General features: G+C 39.5%; 1 protein-coding gene across 2 annotated transcripts; it reads left to right on the top strand.

Annotated features, from left to right (window-relative positions):
- The first annotated feature begins 2,441 nt into the window (after positions 1-2,441).
- Positions 2,442-26,450, top strand: ankrd13c (ankyrin repeat domain 13C). 2 transcript variants are annotated; one of them, XM_030727352.1, is made up of 13 exons: positions 2,446-3,245; positions 5,020-5,061; positions 10,716-10,820; positions 15,623-15,708; positions 17,497-17,542; positions 18,485-18,551; positions 19,820-19,964; positions 20,329-20,460; positions 21,206-21,367; positions 24,971-25,050; positions 25,238-25,336; positions 25,525-25,625; positions 25,783-26,450. In XM_030727352.1, exons 1-13 carry the CDS (start codon positions 2,855-2,857, stop codon positions 25,911-25,913), a joined length of 1,587 nt encoding a protein of 528 aa, XP_030583212.1. In that variant the 5' UTR covers positions 2,446-2,854; the 3' UTR covers positions 25,914-26,450. The 2 variants fall into 2 exon arrangements, with proteins under 2 accessions (XP_030583213.1, XP_030583212.1); XM_030727353.1 differs by lacking the exon at positions 25,525-25,625 and having other exon boundaries at positions 2,442-3,245; positions 25,238-25,318; positions 25,782-26,450.
- The last annotated feature ends 1,058 nt before the right edge of the window (positions 26,451-27,508 follow it).

Genomic DNA, 27,508 nt, shown 5'->3' with positions numbered 1-27,508 from the left:
CACCCAAAATCTACTTTTAAGCTGTGTTTAAGGGTCAAACACTCCTTGTCAAAGCTTTGATCTTTATAGAGCAAATTGAATTAATCGATCCATTAAAAGTGGGTAGCACAGTGGTGTGGCACTATTGCCTCACAGCAAGAAGGTCTGGGTTTGAATCCAACTTGGCTGCGACCTGTTTGTGTGGGTTTCTCTGGGTCCTCTGGTTTCCTCCCACAGTCCAAAGAAATGCATAGTGGAGCCCTGCAACAGGCTGGTGACCTGTCCAGGGTGTACTCTGCCTCTTGCCCTCTGATAGCAGGGATGGGCTCCAGCCCCCTGTGATTTGTCAGGATCTGGTTATCATAGACATTTATCATCACAGTAACAGCGTTACAAACACTGGTAGCTGTAAACACTCAGTACATATGTTGGTTTGGTGCCTGTACCCTAAACATACGTTTAACATTTATAATTATCAGAGAAAGTTACGTTATTTTGGGGGCCTGTTAGTTTCCCAGTAGATATTAGCACACAAGTGAGTGAATGAGGCATTGACTTAAAGAACTTTGTAGAAATGCACTTTATGAAGTTCAGTCCATTTACTTATATTAGGTTACACCACATATCTACCACATCCAAAATGGCGGATGAACTGATATATCACAGCAACGGGCCGACCCACTCAGTGCGGCGTAGGTATGATGCTCTCTGTGTGTATAATCTAGCTACTGAACACCTCCTATGCCCACTAAAAGGAGAATACCCACTAACCATATGTCATGCTGAGGTATATCATGATATACTCATGTGAGTGTGTCCAAACTTTTGACTGGTACTGTACATCAGCATGGTTTTAACTGTATCACTAATTAAAATGATCACCTATTGCTGATTTCCTGATGCCGTAAGTGTTCACTAATGTTGGCACATATAGATGTTTCCAGACACAGACTCCAATCAAGAATGTGAAGTTTGGGATAGACTGGACCATCTATGCTTGAGATATAAAATTTCGTGCCTTGTGGCGAATTATAAAAATTCAGCATGCTCCCATGAACACACCCTTTCATGTAAACTCAAAAACAATTTAACATCTCCAAGGTCTTTAGATTGCACTCACCCAAGATCATATTGACCCGATGAAATCCCTAGAAGGAGTCTGTTAAAGTACAAGGCCTGAAAATGGTCAAATTACACTTTAAATTCAATACGGCTGACTTCCTCTTGGGTTTGAGCTATTTCCCTATGAGAGTTTTTTGCACATCTCGAGACTGTACACACTGTTAAAAAATAAAAAATAAAAAAAAATCTGTTGGGTCAGTATAAAAAAAGTTAAATAAGAAGTTGCACCGTTTTGGGTTTTTTTGAGTGTACTCAACTTCATTAAAAAAATGCTGGGAAAACAAGACTTTATGTTGCCTTTTCATCAGCACAACATATACACAGTTCAAAATATTAAGTTGACAGAACTTTAGAATTCAGACTTATAAGTTAGCTCTCCTGGGTTAAGTTAAGATATTGAGTTATCACACTTTATTTAGTTGTTGGGTCAACTTAATAACTGGGTCAGCTGGATCTTTGGCATCTGGGTTTATACTATTCAAAATGTGAAGATAGCTCTTTTTTTTTTTTTGCAGTTGTTAATCCCACTCAGTGTTCTTCTCTGACAGTAAGTTGGGCTAGCATAGTATTACAGTGTGGTCACCCCAAAAATTAAATACACAAGCATTTCTTTAAAAACAAACTTCATTTAAACACAAAATAAAACACTTAAACACCAAACTGCATTTCATAAGGTAATGGCAGTACACATTTCTAAATACCAACCATAAGACAGCAGTACAACCTGAAAATAATGACCCTCTGTGTTGACTGTCATGTTTGTTTTGTTTATATAGCACATTTAAACAACAGAAGTCGACCAAAAGCGCTTTAATGGCAGACACATTTACATTACGGGTCTCCAAAAAAAACTGTTTTTCTCTGAAAGGTGTGTTTTATTGTGTTAATTAATTATCGTGGAAAGTAAAAATCACGGTGATTCAGTGGTCATTAAAATGTGTTCAGAATTTGGCAAATTGATTTTGATTCATCTCATAAATCATTACACACTGCTCTCCTCTATATAAGCTGCCTTTACAATTTAAAAGAATCAGTATCGTATTGGCAGTGCTGGTCCTGTATGGTTCAAACCACTATCTCCAACTTGTGTTGCTATATCTTAATAGCTTTATAACGGTTAATTATTTAAGTCATTATTTAAGAGAAACTGGTTTGACAGTTATGCATTGTTCGTAACAGATTTACTGGACTCAGAAGCGAATCTGCTGGATTTGTACACAAAAAGAATACAGGGAGGTTTATATACAGTACCAATCAAAAGTTTAGACACAGTGTATCCAAACTTTTGACTGGTACTTTGTGTGTGTGTGTGTGTGTGTGTGTGTGTGTCACGGCTAGCGTATGTTGCTAACTTCCGGCAACTACTGCGAGGATCGGGGATCCGCCATTGCTGTAAAAAAAAAAAAAATGTTCATTGGAGTGAACGGAAATGACGCGACTGTGACTTACTCGAGGGCTCTGGTACTAGTCAACTGGAGCCGCTTATGTTGCGCTGCAACCGTCGACAGTTTGGGGCGATAGGAGGAGAGTGGACTGTTTGTTTTCATTACAAACCGGCAAACGGGGGCTGTTACTTGTTCGGCTTTGAACAAACTCTCGTTTGTGCGTGCCCGTGGGAGAATTAAGTGTTTTCATGTTGTGCAATTCCCAGTGTTTGCGCGAAGACTTCCAACTGGCGAATCGCATCAGTTCGCCCGGAGGGTCATCGTCAGCGACGACACCCTCTGCTCCGTCAGCGTCGACCGTTTAGAAAATGACCGGAGAGAAGATCCGCTCCCTGCGCAAGGACCACAGGCCGAGCAAGGACGAGGACTTATTGGAGCCGGACGAAGAGGCTGCAACCGGGACGTTCACAGCCTCCAGGACGAACAACAAGAGCAGAGCGAGTAAAATTTTCAGCAACCACAAGTTAATCAAGTCTTCATCCACACAACAGCATCAGCAGCAAGAGCAGAACCAACAGTCGCAGATTAATGCTAACACCAACACACTGTCAACATCCGATGTTGTCGATGACAACAACAAAAACCCCATTATTCGAACTGGGCAGGACTTTCCGGTGCACGAATGTGTATTTAAAGGAGATGTCCGACGACTGTCTTCGCTCATACGGACGCAGAATATCGCCCAAAAAGACGTCCATGGTGAGTTTACCGACTGCCTATCGCAGCTGCCTCAAAAAGCCAGTAATGATCTACCAATTTCAAGGTCCAACGAAGCTTAGTTTCAGCTAATAGGCCATCAGTCTCCGGCAGCGTTAGACGTGGGCGAGGTTTCTCCTTGCCAAGGCCCGGATAACTGATATCCAAACTGAGGAGCAGTTGAGTGTCAGTACCCTGTAATGTTTTCGAACCCCCTTCTTTCAACCCAGCATAACAAAGTGATTGCCCCTCAGAGGTCCCAGTGGCCTTTCAGCCTACAACAGTAACATTTCTACATTTCAAATTCATCACATACTCCTTATGACATGAGTCATTTTAAACACTGAATGATAAGTTTGTTCAAGGCCTTTGTGTGACACATCGAGGCGTGTTGTGGGAAACTTTGGGATTCCCAGACTTGACCGCAACTCATCTGCAGGGCAAAGTCTGCTCAGATAACGCCGCATTTTCCAAATAAACCCTTTCTTAACTGACAGCTCAAAAAGGTTGGTTTGTTCCGGTTCCCATGTAAAGAAAAAAGACGGGCAGTGCTTAGTGTCAGCGGTGGAATGTGGTCTGTCTTCAAAGCACTGACATGGTGTAACGAAGCAACATACCAGACAGAACATCTGCTTTGGTGATGTTGCCTTTTTGCCTTCTCTGATGATGGTTAATAGGGCTCATTATCTTAAAATTGTGGTTTTACTCCCATAATAGTGCATGTAAGTAGAACCTGAACCATCAGGTCACTGAAATTAAGTACTTTGTCTGATATGTATATTTTTTTGTGTGTATATTATCGAAATACAAAACATAGTGAATGTTTATAAAGCATAAATATTTCATCGTTTCACCTCACAACATTGTTTTAACATGTACTGTTATTAGAAACAGTTCTTGGAATCTGTATTGGTATTATGTGCCAATAAGTTGTTTTTTTCTCCAGAAAATATTTAAAGAATGAATTACTTTTAGTTGTTTAAAGAAATACCCTTAAAGAGTTATTTTTATTATTTTTTGTCCAAGTGCTTTTGTAATATTAAGAGGGAGGAAATAGTCCCAGTGACTCCAGATGGTAGTTTCGTAATGCCACATTGTTGACGAGTTAAAATGTAACTGATTACAGATTAAACTTCATTCGCCGCTGTTAAATTTGGGTTGGTGGTAGAAAAAAGTTCTGAATTTCATTTTAAACGGGAAACCATCTTCATGGAAAGATGCCACCGGCGGTGATTGTGAGCGAGCTCAAATAAGCATTACATCCTTTTGTACCCAGCAGTTCATTGCGACTTTTAGCTAAACCCCTGTTGTTATGCATATCAGTGCTCTTTTGTAGATGGTTATCCACCTCTCTCTTTCTCTGTAAGAGAAGCCTAAAGGAGTTGGGCCTACTCTGATCTGTTATTAGACACGTTTTACATCCTGGGTAGAGGCTTCTGCACACCTGACACAAATGTCATTTTTGACTGATTTGCTTACCATGTGCTGCATACATTGTCTATTAACAGGTGGTGTCCCTGCCTCTAAAATCTAGCTAGTTTCGTGGCGCAATTGGGTATTAATCAGTGGTATTGCCATTATGGTAGTATCTATGGTAGCTTAGTATATAATTTGGAATTTAGCAGATTCTTACTCTAAAATGAAATATCTAATTCACTCCAGCTGTGACAGTGCTTGAAGCAAAGTGCTTGTCACAGTCTCTTGCCTGTTTTTGTTATTATCAAAGGCAGTATACAAATTCAGTGGTTTTTTTTGTGTGTGTCTTTCCTTTCTTCAGGAAACACACCGTTGCATCTCGCTGTCATGATGGGACATAAAGGTGAGTACTGTTGAAACATTCACCTTCACGTGGTTTATTTTCATTTCTCTCCTTATCTCTCTGTCTCCCTGGCTTGTTAAACAAACCTCTCTGTGGGCCTGCATATCTTTTATTTGTGTGTGTTTCAGTTTATTTTCCTCCCTTTGTGTGTGCATTTGTCAGGCTCAGCACCACCAGACATTTGTCACAGATCAGCACACAGATCCCAGAAGGCAAGATGCTCATGCATGAATAAAGAGGTTGTGTTAATGGATTTTCTCCTGGTCAAATTCAGAATGGAGCAAGAAACCTTTCCTTCTCTATGTTAAAAGCATTTATTCTCCAACTTTATAGATTGACAAAGGATTATTATATCACATTTAATCAGTGAGTACTGAATAATGATGACAGTGCAGGAATTAGGAGCCTCTCATAGTTAGTCTTGTTATGATTGATGTAACACTGCCAACTAGAAAGACTTAAATTTGAAGCTGGAACAGGGCGCAATTTGTTGAGATAAGAGATGTAATTTTCAGATCCCATAATATTTGCTTAGTCTGCTATTTTTAGTTATCTGCCAGAGCCTCTCGCACTGAAGAGGTTACTTTGGTTTTGTGATAGGTTTGAATTGGGTTGTGAAAAACAGGCGAGTGCGTTTGACAGGCTACAACACTGGGCATTTTCTCAGAACTGTAAAAGTATTACAAATTGCGCGTCAGTGTAGGGCATCCTAGAATAACACTGAGTTGGCAGTATATAATGAATATGTCATGATGTATCAAGGCTTTGTAGAAATCTTTACATGAATTTGTTTTTAGAATGAATTGCACTGGCTGGACTGAAAGCATGCACATGAAACATTAAGGCGCTGTCCCTTTGAGACTCAATGCCTGCATTTTAATATGACAAGGAAACATCAGAACATGCTTCTGAAAAATTAATTTACCCTTTTTTGCAGTAGGCTCTCAATCAACAATTCAGGCATAGGGTTACCCGTGCTGCACATTGTCATTTGTGGTGGCTGCCACTGAAGCATGGGTTTCAATTGATTTCACATTCACATAGTTCAGTTCCTGTCAGAGTGATGGCTCTGCCACTACCTACCGGTAATTCAGATAGCGGAGTGCCGAAGTGTTGTAGTGGATGGGACGCCATGGAATTGATTTTGCTAATGAGGTTGCCTTTCTGTTGCCTGAGCTGCTGCCCAGTCCTCCAGGGATTCTCAGGCCAGACAGGCTGAAGGCTACAGCATGAGATCACAGCCTGGGTGTGGCTGCTCTGGTGGGATGCAGAGGACAAGGCTTTCTTTGTTTATAGCTTTTCTGCATGTTTTTCTATCAGTGATAATGACAGTTGTGCATATCAGCAGTCTGCTGTTTGATAGTTTGCATGACTGGGACAGTTGTGCAGGTGGAAAATTTCATGTAAAAGAGGAAGAAAACCCAAAGCAGAGCATAATGCAGTCCTGACAGCTGACGTCATTGTCAGAGGAGTAAGACAGTGTTTGCCTGGAACCTGCTGCCTGACTTATTCTTTCAGAAAATGAACACTTTTTTTTTTTTTCCATTTGTGTAGTGTTTGTGAATGAAACGTGATCCGGCCACAAAATCTAAAATGGTGAGATTTTAAAAATGGGTTTGGAAGATAGATGATTACAGTTCTGTTTGACATTAGTGGGCCAGCCTGGCCTGAAAAAATATACTCTAAAATGGCACACATGCGCATTTCATGGGGTATTTTAAGAGTTTATATTTTTGATTTAAAAATAGTGCTTTTGAGTGAAATAGGAAAAGAAAATTGTTTTAGTTTTGTCTCAGTAATCATTTCTTCGTTTTAAATTTCCTGTTTGAGCTGCTGAGTATGTGAATAATGGCAAAAAAAAAAAGCCAAGGCAGCATTTAAAATGTACTCAGACTTAATCAGAACTGGATGGTAAAGGTAGGGAGCTTTAACAACTTATAGATCCTCTCTACAAAAGCCCCATCTGTAGCCAGCGTACAGAGAGTAGCATTAGATAAGTGCTTTAACTCACCATCCTGCTCCCACACTCCTGAGTTGAATGTGACTTGAGCAGGACTTCTGCGCAGCTGATGCACATGCAATCAGCCCAGCAGCCCGCAGGGAGTTTTCCTTTATCAGTGCTCTCACAAGTGCATATTAGATTGAACAGGACAGCAAACTGTGGCTAATGAGTTAGAGCCTAAATGTCAATGGATCCAGTCAGCTCATGTTTAAAAATATTTTAAACGCTAACACATAAGCACTATAATATATACAAGTCAATACATTATAGCTGTAACGTGCAGAAGTGCTGCTGACCAAATGAGGATCAGTGGTCACAAATTTGTTAGATTTGATTACAGTGGTATAAATTCAGAGGTGAAAATTCTTGAATGGTAGACTGCCACATTCTACAGAAAAAATGCATACCTTATTAATTGGTCAATATGATTTGATTACTACTAATAACTAAATACTAATCAGAAACATTTGATTACAAAGTAATTTGTTAGGAATCTTGCAGAATGATCAGGTAATTAGGAATACTTTTGGAGGGAGCAAAAGGAATGGAAGATGCAGGAAAGGAAGTGTGTGTCCTTGACTTTATAGCGACCAATGAAAAACAGTATTTCTTTGTATCTGCCCTCCTGAAAACCATAACCAAGGTAAACTCAAAGGTCATTTAAAAGGTCAAGCATATTACTTTGTTCCCATAAGAAAACTGAGCTCTCTTTCTCCTGTTGCAAGAGTTTCACATGCATTTTTATCAGCAATAAGTGGATGTTACTGTCATGGTGCAGTGTGTCTCTTTCTGAGAAAATAATGTTTTGAGGATGATTCAGAAACTGTCCTTGAAACCAAATAGTGGCCTGCCACAAACAGACATGCTTCCCTTTTCATCATGACCTGCTTTTAGACTAATCCTCATCAGCTGCTGTTTCACCTACAGTAAACTATGGTACGATATCATAGCTCAGTCTTTATTTAACTGTAATGACAACCAAAACGTGTCACCAATGCCATTATTTGACCAATAAGTGCAAACAGGAGACAAATGCTTGAACCTGGAATTGTGAATGCTTCTCTAGATGTTCAATTTTAAATAAACCCTTTAGCCAAGTAATGTGATGCCAGTGGAATAACCACATATCTTTGCTGTTGCTGTTGTAGCCCATCACATTTGATACAAAAGACTCAATGTGATGTAGCTATCAGCATGCTGTGATGTCCTGCTTGGCCTCACAGGTAATTGAAATTTATCAGATTTCGTCCTCAAATGGCAAGTGTTTGTAGTTTCTGGCTCAAAATGTGAGGTGATTAACTTAGTTTCTGCATTTAATTCACTTCAAAAATAACTGGTATAAAACTCGTGTTTCATGTGCTTAAAACAGTGTATCCACAAAGCCAAACTACACACTGCATATTGTATCTGAAGCAAAAAAACTCAGACTTGAAGCTAGCAGGTGTGCAGCTCGGGACACATGGCCTGGCTGTTCTCGTCATGGTTATATAATGCATATCTGCTAAATGTTGTTATCATTACACAATCATTGGATTTAGCAGAGGGATATATAGGTCAAAGGCTTGAGGGAATTCAAAGCTTACATCAGAAAGCAAGCGCTCGTCCATTTGTCTGCCTGCATTACCTCGATATCAACCTCTGTTATCAGCTGCTATGTCCTGGAGCCCAGTCGCAGTTTGAACTAATGCGTAAAAACTGGGGTCTGCTGTGTTGTCGGCTGATGTTGCATTGTTTGGCATGCACTTTTCAGTTGCCTTCTTGCTGCCAACGCAGCTACTTTATTTAATTAAAGCATGCAATATGAACAATATTAGGCAATCTTTTTAAAGTGGTCAGCTTTTGGACAATACTCGGCATCTCGACAGAAATTTACCAAGAAAACCTGTTAAAACTAGTAATGAGCCAAGTCTTTGAAACTCTAGTGTGACCATAATGACTTCCCAGTGCTGTGTCTTTGTTTGTCTTGATTTTCTTTGCCATGCTTCCATCTGGAAGTCAGCTTTACTCTACTTAACTGGTGTTGCTGTTAACTGCTTTTGAGGAGAATATAGTTTAATGACTCAGGTTGCTGTCAGAGCGTGCCCTTTTATTTCTCTGTAACGGCACTCCTGGGATACACTCCTCTTTGTTGTTTGGCTAATGTGTCTAATAAGGAAGAGTTTCAAAATTTATTCCTCTCTGTCATTAAGAATGTATGATACCCTGGCCTCTTTCTCATTAATGAAACATGGTGAGTATGTAGATGGTGGATGTGGTTTTGTGATGTATTAGGTACTGTAGCTGTTATTAAGATTGACCCCAGCAGGAAAAATGAGTTTGAACAGGAGGGCCAATTTTGAATGAGTTCACATAACACAACGATGACTAAAAAGGCTGGTAAAACAACTTTAACATCCGGCTCCGACAAATAAAAGTCCTGCATTATCCACTCAGTGGACTGTTAGTACTTAGCCCCTGCTTTGCATCTGTGCAGTTAGCTGCTCACAAGACTATGACTTCTCCTGGCCAGTGCTGGGATAGGGCTGTACAGATGCCAACATTATAATGAGTGATGTCACAACAAAACTGACAGCTGAGCCGGAACAACAGGATTCAGTTTTGGCTGGCTGCAGTTTGTTGACAAGCTGCCCAGAGAGTGGAGGGTTTTTTGTGCTGCACTTACTGCTGATCTCGCCACAGAAAAGAGATGAGGCTCTTTGGCTGTTTTCCAGGTGTTGGAATTCAAGCCACAGCTCTGAGGGTGACTACACGGTACCAAGGGATGTCCTTTTCTGTGGTTCAGAATTTTATTTCTAAGAATTCCTCTTTAATTTATTGCAATGTAGCCTTAAAAGGAAGGATCCCAAGTCTTGCATAATTCTAGGTCCCATATCGCTTGTTGGTTAAAGGATAAACTGTCATCTTAGTTCTGTAGATAAGTTATCCATCTGTACAGCCTGGATTATTTGATGCTTCAGAAAATGCCTGCAGTTTGCATTAGACATGTTCTATCTAAAAGTCAACACCTGTATCAGAATGTACTGTAGAGTGCTCAGTTTAAGGTCAGGGCATCAGATAAAATGGGAAAGATGCAGCAGCATTACAGCAGGAACAGGCAGAACGAGAGAAATAAAACTGTTTAACTTTACATCTCATTTTTGTTTGGTTCCTCTGTGGTTTGAAGTTTGAACACATGATTAGAGCTGTAAGCAGATTTTTTTTTGTGTGTGTGTGTGTGTGTATTAAGCAGTCACCATAACAATATCAAACATGATGGCAAAAATATATGAAATGTGGTTAAAATATTTTTTTTTTGTCTTGTTTTCAAAATACACTTTATTCAATGTTTGCATCATAGAAATGGGATGTCAAATGAAGACAAATTAAAACAAAATATATACCAAAACACCTTTTTCTGTCCAGGTACTTCTCTGTATATGTTTATCATTAGGCAACGAAACATTTATTTCCTAATATCTATGCAAAGTCATGTTATGTTCTGGTCAGGAATTCGTACATCAGTCCATAGTCAATCTTAGATGTGAAACTGATAACAATCAGGTCTTTACTGTGGTAGTGAGTTTGGTAAGCACGTACCGTATGCCTTCTTGGGTTTTCAGTTTGTGCTTCTGTTTGTCTTTTGGTGTTTAGTGATTAACTGTCCTCCTTGCAGAGTGTGCCCATCTGCTGCTGGCCCACAATGCACCAGTGAAGGTGAAGAACGCTCAGGGATGGAGCCCCCTTGCCGAGGCCATTAGCTACGGAGACCGACAGATGAGTAAGTGTCTCTGATTCACTGACTAGCTGGCATTGCTTTATAAAACAGTCATGCAGTGGTTTTGAAGTGATGTTGGTCAGTGAACTCATTTACTAAATTTGTTGTGGCCTCAGTGAGGCATCAGGTTTTCATGTGTGAAACACCAGTGGGAGAAAGAGAGAAAAGTTTCCATCAACAGAATGCCAATCAACAAATGGCTCTGCACATTCTTCCACACTGCTGCTTCACAGTGAGGCCACCACATGGTTCTGGCTCTTTTGTCCTTCAGCGAGGGGGACATTCCTCAAGGCCCTCTGGCTTTTGTATTCCAGTGAAAGGCAATTCATTAGATATTTCCCTCATTCCTCAAGCTCAAGCTCATATCGCACATGTTTTCCTCCCACGTTATATAGTGGCCAAAACTTTTCTTTGTAATGGGAAGAATGTTTTCTATTATTTCACTATTACAAGTGCCCGTGGCAGTGTACAAAACAGGCATTGACATGGAAGTGGAACCTGTCACGTTAGATTTTTGCAATGATTGGGTGTAAATGGATAGAATGAGAACAGTTAGAGGTTTGCAGATATTGTCAATCTATTTAGAGCCTTTCGTATTTTGATGTCAAACAGGAAGGCTTGAGGTTTGTTTGGCATGGTGGGCTCTGTAGCAGTGATGAATGTATGAAAATGAATTTACAAGCCATCATTAATGCCACAAAACTACCATGTGAGGTGTTGAAGGGCCGATTTTATTCTCAAATATTGAAACATCTAAAGTACAGTATTTGGAGATTAAATTTAATTAAATGTGTTCCAGATCCATAATGAGTTTGCTAACCTACTAAATATTAGCTGGAAATGTAGTTTTATGCAGAGTTCTCTAAAACATCTTGTAGGAATGAAAAGCACAGCCACTCTGCACTGATGTTGAGTGATTATAAAGCGAGGCAGCTTTAAGTTCCTCCATCGACTGCTTCCTCTAATGAACTGTCTAGTGCCACTTACATTACTACAAGTACGTCTGTTGACGGAAACCTCTAATGAACTCTCACATTTCATCTTACCGCTGACAGGTTTCTGGTACAGACCACCATGCAGTTACATGATGCAGTGCGGTTTTTGAGAAGGACGTAGCTCTTTATTTTGTACTTCTTTAAAAGCCTTGCTGTTTTTCTGCTGGTACAGTTAACGTTCATTTTCTGTGTACACATACAGCAAGACTTTAGGCCAGCTTCTCTTTTAGAACAGCACTCAGGGAAACACAAAACTCAGCAGGATTTTAAACTCCTGGGTCAGGTCAGTCTGCTGACTACCTGAATCAACCGACAGGTTCGGAGAGCCATGAGGCACTTCAGCTTCTTTCACGCTGAATCAAAAATGTAACCACAGAGAAGGACTGTTTGACTTGCTTTGCCTACTTGAGGTCTTTTAATGTAAATTCAAAGTGCAGGGCAATGCTACTGCTGTGACGGCTACAAAAGGCTGACTCCACACACACACACACACACAAAAAAATATATATATTTAAAAAAGCCACACTTGGGTTGTGATATCTAGAACCTTATCTGGCTGTCATGATGATATAAAGGAGAAAGGTGCTGAAGGGAACTTACTTTTTTTTCTCTGTACAGTGCAATAAATGTGTTTCACAGGCTTAGCAAAGCTCTGCCTGTGTTTCACAGGCAGAGCTTTGCTAAGCCTGAGTGAGCTGACTCAGCGTTTGTCAGGACTTTGAGAAGAAAGTGGAGACCTGGAAACTTTTGTTTGTTTTGCAATGTGGCAAACATCATGGCCTGGATAGTGCTGAGAACAGGATAATATTTTGATCTAGTTACCAGAAAATGGATTTCAGTAGCTTTTCATGGGTTTTGTTCCATCATCTCTTCCTTTTCTAAGCAAATTGAATGTGATTCATTAAAAAAAAAAATCCTAATTTTGCTTGGCTATTATTTTTATCCGATGCTATGACAAATTACTATTGATATCAGCCCACTTTTGTTGTGACTTGGTGCATTTGTCACCTGAGTGTTTGGTTTTTCTTTTGAGTGAGGAGACAAAATGTGGCTCCGAAATAGATTTTGTCATCGTTTTGTTCAGGAAGAGTTATTTCTGTCCTCACTCGCCTTTCTGCCACACAGCTGTGTTGTCAGCTTCGGGGGCTTGTTCAAAGACTGTTTCAGTCATATTAGTGTATATTAGGCAGGGAGCTGCTTTTTCATGTGGGTGTCAGGCAGCAGTGGTCTTGCTAGCTTGAATAAACAACCAGACTTGGCAAAAATGGACTGCTGAAAAGTTTACTTGAAGAAGTTTGGCTGAAGAAGATGATTTGCTTGGTCTGTTTCTTTTAATAAGCACAAGTTTGCAGATTTTTTTCTCACATTGTTTCTTCCTGTATTCACAAATTAAAGCACAATTAGGAGTATTTTATAAATAACCAGGGTTAAAACATAAAAATAAATTTAAAAAAAATTCTGGTTATTATTATTTTGACTGAATGGCATTTTTCACAGAATGTTGGGGTGATACTTGATGTAGCTGAAGTATTAGAAGGAAGAAAAGCCCTTTTAATGTCTTAGTCAAGTGTAAGTGTTCACTTTCTGTAAATTTTATTTTCTTATTTATTAATTATAACCTGCCATGGTTTGATTTTAGTTTGTGCCTTGTGAGTTTGTCTACATTTAGTTCTCTCAGAAGCAGTGACGGTTGTTTACATCTGCATTTATCCCTCCGTATCAAGTTTGATAGTAACAACACCTCTGACAATTAATGTAGAACAGAAATTGTGCATATAAAAATATGTCTGCACAGGCTTTAGCTTCTCCAGTGATAAAGCACAAGTGAGCTCTCTTTCAGCTTGTAATTATTTATTATGTATAAAGATTAAATTTCCCTAATGTGATTCAGCGCTGTTTTAAATAAAACTAAATTGAATCAAAGCCCCCAACATGTGATGTGTCATCTTCAGTTAACTGGGCTGTTTGAGTTAGTTTGCAAAATTAATTGACCTCAGCAAGTTTATGCATCCATTTAATATTCTGGCCTGTGTCAGTTTGAACTTTTCCCACATTCTTGGAGACCTGCCAGCAGCAGTCGTCCACGTGCATCACTTGTTAAATAGTAGCCGTTTGCGGTGATGTAAAGGCAAAATTGTCTTGACTCTGTCTCTTTTTATTAGTGTGCGGCGGTGAAACTGCTGAGATCACTCAGCTAATTAGTGCTAGGAAAGTGCCCTGATCAGTATCTCTGAGAATTAGTGCCAGCATGGAGAGTCAGTTTGGTTTAGTGTTGAAGCGGTCCGCATCGGTTTCTCAGTCTGTGTTGGCTGGGTGGTCTGTGGCCAGATGGTGAGATTTTACTCCCTTCCTTGTCCTGCTGAGAGGCGGTGAGGATCAGGAGGAGCCCCATCCAGAACTTGTCTACACTCATTAGGCAGCCAGGCCACAAAGACACCCTCATCCTGTAGCTGTCTGTGTCGGTTGGTGTATGTGCGTGCTTATCGTCTCATTTGGCCTAGTTTTACTGTGAGCCCTCTGCCCCCTCTGTGCTGCTGCATGGGGAGCACCAGTTAGACAATATGAACAACATGTTTGTGTATGTTGACTCGCCACGTGGACATAGAGGAGTGCGCTGGAGGTAGTCAGGCTAATGATTATGCCATATGCGCACTGCTGCTTTTAGTCCTATTAAAATGTAGGACGGTCGGGTTCTCGGAGGCCAAACATTTTCTTTTTTATAATGGTTTCCATGACTTAATCACTGGAATAGTTATGTTGTCATTTATTCCCTTCTTGGCTTCATCAAAGCACCACAGTAATGTCAGTGAGCAACTGATGGTCCCACTCCCTAATAAGTATCATATAACATCTAAATAAATGCTTGGTGTGGAACAATTTTCTTTTGCATAAACAGTCAAGTCTGTTGCAGCCAGAGCTGTGAATGCTTGTTAATGTGACCCATCATGGCTAAAAGTCCCCTGTAAGCATTCCCCCTCCCGCTAGTTCATTAAGGAGGTTAAAAAGAGTAGCTCATTTACAGGCAGCTCTATATCTGCCATTGCTGCTGCCTTTGAACTTCCTGGAACCGTTTGATCCCTGCAGGCTGTATACCAGGGATGGTGCTGGGAGTGTCCCATTTGGCTCCAGTAAGTTGGTAAATCTGAGTAAAAATTACTGTAGCCTTTAGCATTTTTCATTGTTGACAAGATTTGCGTAGAGAAACCATCAAGCTGAAAGCCTCCTGTAAACTTTAACCTTAACAACAATCCAAGACTACCTTGTGCTATGCCGTGGGTGCGGAATCTCATTCGCTGTCCTCTGTGGTGATACAGTAGTGCAGCGTACAAGCTGACATTTTCGTATGAATTTAGCTTTGATGGCTGAATGAAGCACAGTTACTGTCATTCCCATCACCGCCTGTATGCTAATAAAACTGAGAATGTTCTGCAAGGCACTCAGACTGCAGGCGCTCTCGAAAGATGCCCATATGGAAGTGGAGCATAGCACCCTTAATTTGAGAGATGTTCAAGTAATCATGATTAAGGACAGGCTGTCTTTCAGGGCATGTGGAGAAAATATTCAAATTTGCCAAAACATGGTGTTGAAATTAGTTTTTTAATATAGTTAATAAATATTCTACTGAGTCGATGAAGTTAAGCGGCGGGATCAGAGCCAATAAAACAGAGGGCTATTAAAAAATGTTCAGTGTTTGTGGAAAAAATTACATGTCGTCCAATAAACTTTTAAATATTATTTTGTGTGGAAAAAGCTTGTGAGGCACTTTCTCCCCGGTTTTTTTTTTTCTTATCTCTCGTCATCCTCTCTCAGTTACAGCGCTGCTGAGGAAACTGAAGCAACAGTCCAGGGAGAGCGTGGAGGACAAAAGGCCCAAACTGCTGAAAGCCCTCAAAGAGGTAACGTAGTCCTAAAGTGCTTCTAGAAGCCAGTTTGGCCACTCCACAGCCATCTTGGTAATGCTTCAAGGCCGTTTCTTGGGCCTTTATTTTGAACCCCCTACTGTAAATGATTTAGGATAGAACCACAAGTTTAATTTAAATGCTCAATGGGACATTAAAAAAAGACATTTGCCCAAATTAAGGTTCTAAAAAGCCTTTTCCCCTTCAAGTTATACTTGTATGGCTTCATTAATGTCTCAATCCAGACTGCTGACACCATCAATGACTTTTACCAGAGCACTAATGCAATGCTAATTAATTCAGTAAGCCAATAAAAATATTAACTGCCATCTTTTTTTTATGGTAATGAGTAGATATGCCTGCCACCACACAACTGAAATTGTAGTTGTGTCTTTGCTGTTACAGATTTGTCCTATTCATTTCTGTTCAGCATTCTTTGAATACCATTTCTCTCTTCTATAATGTCTCTGATAGTCCTTGCTGCTCCTGACCTTTTAATGATGTATCTGGTTTTATGGTCATCTGATCTTTTTACCTCTGTGTGCTCTCATTTAATTCTGTCCTGTTTTTTTTTGTTTGTTTGTTTGTTTGTTTTGTTTCCATCTGGATCTTCATCCATCCCTCTATTTTGCAAGCGCATCTTTAGACCTCAGTCAAGTTTGTCATTCACAAATTACTGTCATTACATAGTAGAGGCAGGAGGGACAAATACAGACATATTATCAAACAGTGAGAGTGGAAGATCTTAATGGTAATTGAAGGCTCATAATGCTCATGTGTCTGGTATGAAATCATCTGTACACACTGTAAACATGTAACTACTTGCAGACATGTTGCTCAGGTTGAATTTATCCCTTTTGTGCCTTTTAAGTCATATTTAAATACATGCTCTAAATATTTAGACATACACAGGCTGACATGCATGTTTATTAGAGTGAGAATCTCTTCAAAATTTGTTATTGCTAAACATTAAGTTATGGAGCCAAACTCATTTGGAGATTTTAGCGTCGAGGTCACCTGTGCAAGAATGCCAAGACAGTCAAGAACTTTTATTTAAGCAAATAAAAGTCTTATTGTGTTTAAAGAGGTTGTACCACATTACCTGACCTTCTGCCTCACTGTAAAAGTTTTAATGTCTCAAGTGCTTGACAGGCCCCTGAAGCCTGTATTTTCCCTGACATGGTGAGACAGGCAATTTCTCTGTGTCATCATCTCTGAGAGATTATAAAGCTCTGGGAAGTGGTGATCCTCAGTCAGCCTGACATCATTACTGACGTATGGATTGAGACCACCAGTCGTGAATGGTGATCCAAGCCTTATAAAAATAATTGGACTGTACTGAGGTGGGATTTGCAATGGAAAGACACAGAAGCTGAGCTAGATTCAAGTTCCTGTGTAGTGAAAAGCTTGCTCACTACTCCTTAAATCTAATCAGAAGTTGAAATAAAATTGATCCCATGTGCAAATATTGGGTGGTTTTACTTACTTTTCTGTTGCATAGAGCTCTGTTACTATTAAAAGCATACCAGTAGGTGGGTGAATTGTTCCTTCATTATCAATGTCATTAGTAAAGTTATTACTCAGATATTTTTTTTTTTCAACAGGATTGTATTTTTGTGTTTGACTTGCATCTTCATTGTAATATGTGATTTAGGGTAAGAGGCACAGACTTGAGAGACAGACTAAGACATTGTTGGTTTTGGCCTTTTCAACAGATTTGTGGAATAATAATCAGTAGCGCACACAAGTAGCTTTACTTATTGATATTTCTTTATCTTTGTTCAGCTTGGAGACTTTTATTTGGAGCTTCACTGGGACTTCCAAAGTTGGGGTGAGTCAGATTCCAGATTTCTCTGTCTGCTGATGGTTTCTTAAATATCATCCATTATGGAAACTAACCACGTGTCTCAGCATTCTGAAAAACCAACATTAAGGAGTTGGAGAGAAAAAAAAATGTGATGGATTCAGTCGGTGTTCACATGGTTACTGATTGATTATCTTGTATCATGAGGGACCTTGAGTGACCTCAGACTGAAAATAACTCCTCCTGCTTGACACGAGCTGATACGCCATCCTTTAATGCGGATGTCTCACCTTTAACGATCTCATATGTGTACTCAGCACTTCATCTGGTAAAACACCGTAATGCCAGACCTCACAGATGGAGCACAGTGTGTGGCAATAGGCAAAATGCGTTCGCTAGAACTCAGGCATCAGCATTTACTTAGCTTGCAAAAGACCAAACCGAGGACTGTAGGCCTGAGCGGATTTCTGCGTGCTCACTGTATCTTTGTGAATTATTGACAACGTGAACATGGTTATGTAATGCACACATGATAGTAACAAATGTAAAATTGTTGCATAAGGATGTATTTTTGTAAGTGGAGATGGTGTAAAGTTGAAAGTCAAGGGGAAAATTATATTTATAATATTTATATGTCAGAGAAGAGCCAGAGTTACATGAACACAGCCTATCAGATGGACATGGAGAGCTTCTTTATTTCCAGATAGTTTTTTTTTTTTTTTTAATGCAGAACTATTAAATGACACCTCCAGAACAGCGAGTAGAGTATCATTCCTTCAGTTATTTAATCTAGTAGGGACTGTGAGTTATTAAATATTTAGGTGCTGAACTACTTCTGGTATATGGCACTCTAGTTTCCAGGTTTATATGCCACCAAAGCTTTGAAGTCAGTAGTGTTTTTATTTTTTGAGCGCGCTTTCTAAATTTACACATTTTTACACACCCTTACTATATCTTTTCATGTTGCAGTGCCTTTGCTCTCCAGAATCCTGCCTTCAGATGCCTGCAAGATCTACAAACAAGGCATCAACATCAGGCAAGTCCTGTCAACAGATGTTTTTCATTTAAATAAAATTTTGACATTTAAAGACTAAGAAAGTCACTTCTAAAGCTGCCCGCTAAAGTAAACAAGAAGAGCAACCTATGCAAACCCTGTCTTGTTAAACAATTCCCAGAGAAAGCCTGATGTTTGTGCACTTTGTTGCTTTCAAGGCTTACTGATTTATTTGTAATTGGTGTGTTGTACACAGCAGCCTCTCTTCTTTCTCTTCGGTGCTTCCCATTTCTCTGTTTTGTTAAGTAGAGTGTGAAATCAGTGCCTGCAGTATGAGGAAGCTGAACGGCGATGCCTCTGCGTGCAAAACTGTTCCTTCTGTGTTTCACTTTAAATCACAGTCTCATAGATGAAGTTACTGTACACTCTGCCATGCTGACTAGCTCGCTTACAAAGAGCATCAGCAGAAATTCGTCACAGCCTGCCACATGCTGACACACAGTCTCAACAGTGAATCTATAGTAGGAATATATGTCGCTGTGCTTCATTGCCTTTCAGGGAAAACTCTAACACTATGCAGCCTGGAGCTTCCACACCTACAGCACATGCACATATATTCTTATATGTATGACAAACCATGCCACCCCTTTATCATGCACATAAACAGACGCCTCTGCATTTGGGTTTATATCAGCAAAATCTATTTGAGGATTAAATTGAGTTCATAAAAGTGTGCATGCGTGTGAGCTCTTCCTTGTGAGGTATCCTTGATGTGGAGCTTGTCATTATTCTGTGAAACTGCTCCTGGCTGTCTAATTTGGTATTCAAAATGCCCTCTTATTATGGCGAAGTTGTAGGGAGAAAAAAGGGAGCGTGAGAGACGGAGTGGGTGAAAGGGAAAAAAAAAAAACTGTCACAGCAAGTTCATTTACATTCTAGCTCCACGGTGTGTCAGGCCTATCATACCTACCCATAGCACCTACCACTTTGTGCCTGGTCTTCAGAAGCAGCTCGCTTATTCTCTTTGCTGTCATGCTTTATTTCAGGACTACCCACTCTGACAACACAAAGAAAATTTTGAAAAGTGCTGTTGGACTCCCATGGCAGTGATTACCATACACATTGTCTCTGACCTTTCAAGTGTGTTTCAAGTCCAGCACAGTTTTGTTTTCGCTCACAGTTTTGACACCGTTGTGCTATTGGCCTGAACGTGGCCAAAAGTCAACTTAACTTAAGCTCGTTTGTTGCCTTTCTCGTGCTCATTTGCCTTTTTTATCTCCTTAATTTATGTTCATAATGTGTTTTCCCAGATTGGATACAACACTGATAGACTTCACTGACATGAAATGCCAACGTGGTGACCTCAGTTTCATCTTCAATGGCAGTGCTGTTCCCTCCGAGTCTTTTGTTGTGCTGGATAATGAACAGAAAGTCTACCAGCGGATACACCATGAGGTGTGAAACCGTAGTGGCCATACAATTTGTGATTTCTATTACAGCTCACATTAGTAAGTTATTGTTGGAAGGAAGAACAAAGTGGCATTTTAGCCATGCTCAAGGCCTTGTCAGTGGTTTGGAAAATGCCAGTTTGTGATTCTACATTAAAGACTATTCAATTTGAAGTGGTCCATTCCCTGACAGCATTGTGATATGTTATAAAAAAATATACAGTACCAGTCAAAAGTGTGTATATATAGATAGATAGATAGATAGAGATCGATCAAATTTACATCTCTTTTTCAGTGGGCCTGTTCTGTGCTATACTATGCATGATTCATAATGTGGAGCTGTATTTATTTTTATTCTTTTACATTGTCAGGAGTCAGAGATGGAGACAGAAGAAGAAGTGGACATTCTGATGAGCAGCGACGTATACTCCGCCACACTATCCACCAAGTCCATCACGTTCTCCAGGGCGCAGACTGGTTGGCTGTTCAGAGAAGACAAGACCGTGGGTGTCATTTGTCATAATGTAGTATTATTACTCTCATTATCTCAGCTTTTAGAAATTCAGTTCTGGTTGACATAGTCATAAAAACCATAGTCAATTCTTGGCAAATGGGAAAGAAGATGAAATTAAACTTTACTTCTGGTTCATTGCACAGATGTATCAGTGTGTAATGTGTCACTGATTGCAATATTTGATGTTTCTTAGTGGTTTTTCTTCAAGTGAACTGAAGAACTGACCTGAAAACACCATCAACAACCTTTTAAAAAAGTTGGATCTAGAGCCCAATTAATATAAGATTTTTAAGACGATACTAATATTTGGTGATTTAGAAATCTGTGTACCAAGAAAAAACATAAACAAAAATTGAGACAAACAGCTACATAAAAAAGGATACATTATATATTATGCACAATAATTAAGAAAAACATGCAAGAGTAGTTACAAATTGGCAAATACAACCTTTTAAAATGATTCATAGTTTATTTTCTCTGTTATAATATGACTTTTGTGTGATGTAAATCCCCCTCCCTCCCAATCATATTTCCTGCTGTAATCCCCACACTAGGAAGGAAAGACGGTAAATAAATCAGAGGAGCAGCAGTGATAACCCCAGGAAAGAACCATAGGTGATAGGCTTGGGGTTAAAAACAACACAGACAGTGCTTGCGGTGTGGAGGTAGTGAACGAGATATTGAGGGTATTAAACAGATAAGGGGGACTTATCTGTTTTTCTTTAAATCTCCAGGAGCGCGTGGGAAACTTTCTGGCGGATTTCTACTCTGTGAACGGCCTGGTGCTCGAGTCCAGGAAGAGGAGAGAGCATCTGAGCGAGGAGGACATCTTGAGGAACAAAGCCATCATGGAGAGTCTGAGCAAAGGAGGGAACCTCATAGAGCAGAACTTTGAGGCGAGTCACACATCACTGACATGAATAATTTCAGCAGGATGATGTATTTATACAGAAGAAAGGCTGTTAAGCTGAAGGATTAGCACTCAAAGCTTCAGTCTAAACTGGTGTGTGTTTCAGCAGTGTCTCTCCTTCCAGTCATTGCAATGCAGTATTTTGGGATTTTGTCAGATACTTCTTTTGTGAATGTGTAAAAAGCAATTCATATGGCTTACACCTTGTTATCCTTACATTGAAACTTTACTGACTCCTACAGTGCATCTTTGACATCTCACAGACCATAGCTTTGTAAAGACTTTCTGATCACTTTAATCAGTTTTATTATACTTTTTCACCATCTTGATTTGTATTTTTAGGATTGGGATTTATGGCTATTTATTAATGTTTTATAACCTTAAACTCTAGATAAAAATAGACATAGCCACAGCAAGATTACTGATTTGTGAAGCCCTGTTTTGAAGCCTTAACTTTAGCATTTTAGCCGTCACCATGTTGGTTGTTTAGAGCCGTACTTAGACCATATTTAGACATGAGGGTGGACTGCTAAGTTATCAGCTAAGGCTAAAAATCTTGGTTAGCAAGCTGCATCCATAAACTGTATGTGTACATTGCACATACAGATGGGGAGTGCTAAGCAACGTTGTAGTTCCATTTAGTTCACTTTTGTTTATATAGAAGCAATACACAATGACAGTTAACTAACACACAAATAACCTGCTAGAATTTCATTCACCAAAGCCACAGCAGACTTTTTGGACAGGCTGTTTGTAGAGTTAACCACAACTCAAGCCAAAATACACAAACACTACAATCATGGTTGAGAGGTCTAGTTCAGTGACTTGAACTAGGAGACATGAAGTCTAGCAGACAGCTAGTGGCTACAGCTGCCTGTGGTGGCATCTAGCCATCAAAGTGGCCATGCTCCCTATAGTGCAAACTTTTAGACATTCAGAAACAAAATTGGTTTAAAAAACAAATTATTGATACTTGGCTAATGCCAGCTTAGTTTCTTTAGCCATTTTTCATTTTAACATGTGAGATACAAGTACTACAGGTTTGATACATTCACTGAAATGTACTTAAATTACATTTCCCCCTCTGGTTCATTGTCCTACGGGTTCTCATTCAGGGATTAAGTTTAGTAGTACCGGTTAAAGTAGTTAAATTTGTGTTGCAGGGTTTTAAGTTGCCTTTGGGGCCATTTATTTTTGACACATCTGCCAGCATCATGGATCCTCGTCTTGAGAAAAAGTTTGGATGTTTTCTCAGGAAAAATACAATAGAGCAGTACATGGAGTACACTTGTACACCTCTAGCAAAAGCTCACATTAAGGTGACCAGTTGGAACACTACACACTTCAGTTAATATCATCTTTACTTATACCTGCAGCATCGTCATCAGTCCAGTCCTGAAACTGTCCTGTCCCGCTGGAACCTTGGGGTAGGACATGAGTCTCTCAGACAAAATAAACCTCACAGTACTTCTTCACTCCTGCATCCATACAAAGATAAATCCCATAGAAACACCACGGACTTCCTGACAGACTCCGTTGAGCCACTTTGTACGGTTTATTGAAAAATTCCTGTCTGGGTCCCCACTGATGTTCCTTTGATGTTTTATTTGTTTGAAGACCAAATGAAAAGATGCCCCTTCAGTCACTATGCATGGATTTAAATTCTAGCACTGCCCCCCAGTGGTGAAAGCTACAAAGCTGTTTCTCACTCACCCACTGTCCCCTCACTATAGTATGTTCGAGAGTTTGCTTAGGAAGGCCTAAACACTGAGCATAAAGCCGGCCACTCAGTGAACACAAAGCCTCTCAACACACAATGGATGCTCACTGTTTTTTTGGGTTTTTTCTATTTTTTTTTGTGTTGACTCTCTTGTGTTCTGTGCTGGGCTTTGTCTCATCAAAGTGTCCTCTGTTGTCTGTCAATCCTTTCTGCTGACATGAATTAGTGCCTGCACTTGTTTAAAGTGTGAAGTGCAAAAAAAAAACTGCTTTGAGGGACTTTTGTTTTGTGTTTTTTTGTTTGTTTTGTTTTGTTTTTTTTGTTTTGTTTTTAGTGTTGATATGAAAATAGTTTCTCCTCCACACCTGTGTAAAGTGATAGATGGGAAGTAGGTGAGATAAGGAGCTGCTGTGATGCAACTATGTTTACTCCAGCGGGGGAAGTCAGTCTGTGGACATGGGCGAGCGTGGGAAGCTTTGGAACAGAGCTGGACGCTACTGATCACACAGATGACCCCCCCCCCCCCCGCCGTGCTATGGAATGATGGGGGAGCAGTTCCAGCATACCAGCAGAGCCTGTGTGTACTCTGTCCTCATCACAACAACATGCCAGGGCTGGTACACGGTGTGAGAGCGAGTGCATAACAAGGCTGCAGGGAAGGAAATGCCACAAAACCGGTGCAATGACCACAGTCTAGCTAATATGTTGTCTTTTTTTTTTTTTTGCTCACCTCATTTCAGCCGTCTCTTGGCACAGCGAGGTGTCTCGTCATCCAGAACCATTTTCCAAATTGTTCTGCCCTAGTTGTTGTACAGCTTACAAAAAAATGCGATCGGCTGGTTTAATAACAAATTTTCAAATCTTTCAAATCAGGAACAATTTTAATTTTTAAGAATAACAGAATGGCAAAGCAACTTGCAGTTCGGGGTCAGTCTGAACAGCTTGTACAGTCTTAATATAAACTGACACTGAAAGAGAACATTAAATCAAGCACCAACGTTTTCCTTAACAATCTTAGATAAATTATTATGAGCTGGAAGTTTCTGCATGTTTTTTATCTGCAGGGTTTTGATGAAAGTTCACTTTGATGCGTCCTTGCCGGTGGGAAGATTAACTCACTTGTGCTGATAAAAATGATCTGGTGAATGAATCTGATACAGCAGCGGTACAGCTGAATTTCAACAAAGCATGACTGTTTAACATTTGAAGGCTGCTCACTGTACAGCTCCCATTTATTCAGTTAAACTTTTCCTGGCATGCCCCACAGTTTTTACCATTCATTAACATTAACATAGGCTCTAATTTAAATTTTACTTAAATAAAGGCCAGCACAACAGTAGGATTTATTTAAAATGAGTTTTAATTCATGTTTTTAGTTTGTTCTCTGTGAACTCACCCTCTGAATTAAATAAAGATTTAACATACCTTTTATTCCAGATGTCATATCCTTAATACATTACTGATTCTTATATTTTATAGTATGTTTCTATGCAGCTTATGGTATGAATTCACTTTATTCTGTGGTTTGGATGGCTGTTAGTATGTGACAACTTGAACAAAAGTAAACTACACAATAAAGTATACTGCTTAGTGATGCATTGGGGCCCTCTAGTGGTGGTTGCTGTGCATGTCATTTCTCTGTGGGGAAAAATTGAAGGACTAATGTGGAACAAAAAAAAACTTATTGAGGTTTTGACTTATCAGACTGGCAGCTGCTCAGAAGTTGGCAGCTCACAGATATGGATTTTGACTGCTTGATTATCAGTTCTAACATTTTGTTTTAGTGTCATCGCATGCTGTTTCTAAGTGTGACCTTGGAGTATTTTGCTCTTTATATCTAATCATAACTTTTTTTTTCCTGACTTTTAGCCGGCAAGAAGGCAATCTCTTACTCCCCCTTTACCCAACACTATATCCTGGGAAGAATACATAACTGCTGACAATGGAAAGTAGGTGTCTAAAGTGTTTAGGAATAAATAATGCAGGAATTTCATGTGTGTCAAATGCAGTATTTGCAAAGCTAAACGTGTTTTGGTTATTGGAAAAATACTTGTAGTTTGCCACGTGTGCATTAATGTAGTGTGAGCTCTTCCACACTGAACTGTGTTCATCATGAGCTAAAATGTTCTATCTCAGAGCTCCTCATCTAGGAAGAGAGCTGGTGTGCAAAGAGAGCAAGAAAAACTTCAAAGCCACGATAGCCATGAGTCAAGACTTCCCTCTGAGCATCGAATCGTAAGTCTTGACTTTAAGCTGCCCCGCAGATGGTTATTAAAATGTAGGCAGCACAATTCTCTAATGGAATTTTCCCGGGTTTGTGTTTAGTGGTGATAAAGAGGGAAATTATTAATTTGTTGAAATCTAAATGCTTTAGTGAAGTAGACTTTGTTTTGTTAGTTGATTTGGTTTCCTGTCTCCCTCAGGTTACTGAATGTTCTGGAGGTGATTGCACCCTTCAAGCACTTTAATAAACTCAGGGAGTTTGTTCAGATGAAGCTCCCCCCTGGCTTTCCTGTCAAGCTTGGTAAGCAGAGATTTAATATGGCATGGCAAATAGCAGTCTGCTAAATTGATGGGGATTACTTTTTCCTTTTCATGTTTTCTTTATGTATCTAAGATTGTAAGTTGTCTCTAAGAGATTTAAATCAGGAATTCCTAATTGTGCTCTTGCCTCCCTGCAGACATCCCCGTGTTTCCAACGATCACAGCTACGGTGACATTTCAGGAGTTTCGCTACGATGAGTTTGAGGACTCAATTTTTACCATTCCCAACGATTATAAAGAAGACCCTAGCCGCTTCCCTGACCTTTAACCTCGCGCACTGGACATTGAACAGCAAACAAGCAACGTTATGCTACAGAGGGTACTTTTTGAATTACAAAAATCATGAGGCAAAAAAAGGAAAAAAAAAAAAGTTTTGTGACAATTTATGAATCCCCTCATCCACCCCGACTCTGAATACAGAACAGCAACAAAACAGCCCAACACGCAGAAAGCAAAAAAGAGGCGACGGGCTGGTCGACATGTCTTTGTGTCGCAGGTTTGATGTAACGCAATATCCGAGGCAGGAAGTACAGGTAACTGAGAATTTAATCATCTCACCACTGAAAGGGCATTGAAGTTAATATGAGAAACAGAGTACGTGAATTGTCTGTATATTAGGTATGAGTAGGAAAAAGAGCCGTTCAGCTGATGCTTTGTATTTAAGTATGTAAGTAACGTTCATAAAGGGACTGTTTTAAACTGACCTGTAGTAAAGCACTGAGATAACTGTGTGAGACGCTGGAGAGGAATTCCACTCGAAATCGATTTTGAGATGCTTTTTCTTCTTACTCAAACAAATTAGATTAAAAAAAAACAAACTCATCAATCATTTTTTAATTTTATGATCTTAGGTTTAGGGTCGTTAAGACAAAATTGTTATGTGTAATCTATGTTGCAAGTCTGTAAAAGAACTCTACTAAAGAACACTAAATTATTCTTATAAGGATGAAATTTAGTTATCAAAAGTGGTCGAATTGTTACAAAAAAATGTTAGTTTAAAATTTTGAAAAGCGTACACTGGATTATAAGGGCCACATTAAGTTAAAGAAAAATTCAAGATTTGGCATTTTATGTTTTGAGAATAAATTTGAAAGAATAAGCCTGACTTTTTATGAGTATGTTTTACTCAGATTCTTGAACTCTTTCTCAAAATGTGAAATGATTTTTTTCGCCATAATGTGGCCCCAATAATCCTTTGAGAAGTTTGTTTTGTAAAAGGCTGAGTGCTTTTGTAGATCAAAAACCTAAAAATCAGTTTTCTGTAGAATTCCACTTTAACTGTGCACATTTTAAATTGTGTGTGAATGTGTGTGTGCGCGCGCGTGTGTGTGAGTGTGTTTACTGTTTTGTTTTTTTTATTGGCATGGAGTCACTGAACGTTCGGGGCACTATTTAGATCCACTACACCTACTCGCCTTCCAGCCGACTCCTTAGACACTCATTTTGTGAAACTGAATCTTTAATCCTGCATTTGAAATATGGACATTTAAACGCGGCAGTGCTGCAGATTTTAACGGTACTGCAAAGTCTGAGTGGCAGGGCAGTGCAAGTTATGCTAATAAAGCCTTTTGTTTGTTACTTCACCTTTTTTTTTTTTTTTTTTTTCCTTTGTTTTTTAAACCACGGAACAAACTGTACAGTCCCTCTAAAAGAGAAAAACTGTGGATTGTATAGTGAGTAGGTGTTTGGGAAAGAGCAGGTACAGCATCCTTTTTTTTAAAAACCAGGCTTTTCCCTGTGCTCTGTATAAATGTTTGAGTTGCTGATTAGTCTTTTACTTTCTTTTTTTTTTTTTTTATCCTGTGTTGATGGCTTTCTGACATTTTCTACAAGAAGAGTTGTGTATTTTTTTTCCATGTAGCA

This window comes from Archocentrus centrarchus, chromosome 4 (assembly GCF_007364275.1).
Source record: "Archocentrus centrarchus isolate MPI-CPG fArcCen1 chromosome 4, fArcCen1, whole genome shotgun sequence".
NCBI classification, from domain to species: domain Eukaryota; kingdom Metazoa; phylum Chordata; class Actinopteri; order Cichliformes; family Cichlidae; genus Archocentrus; species Archocentrus centrarchus.
This window is presented reverse-complemented; position numbering and strand designations above follow the sequence as displayed.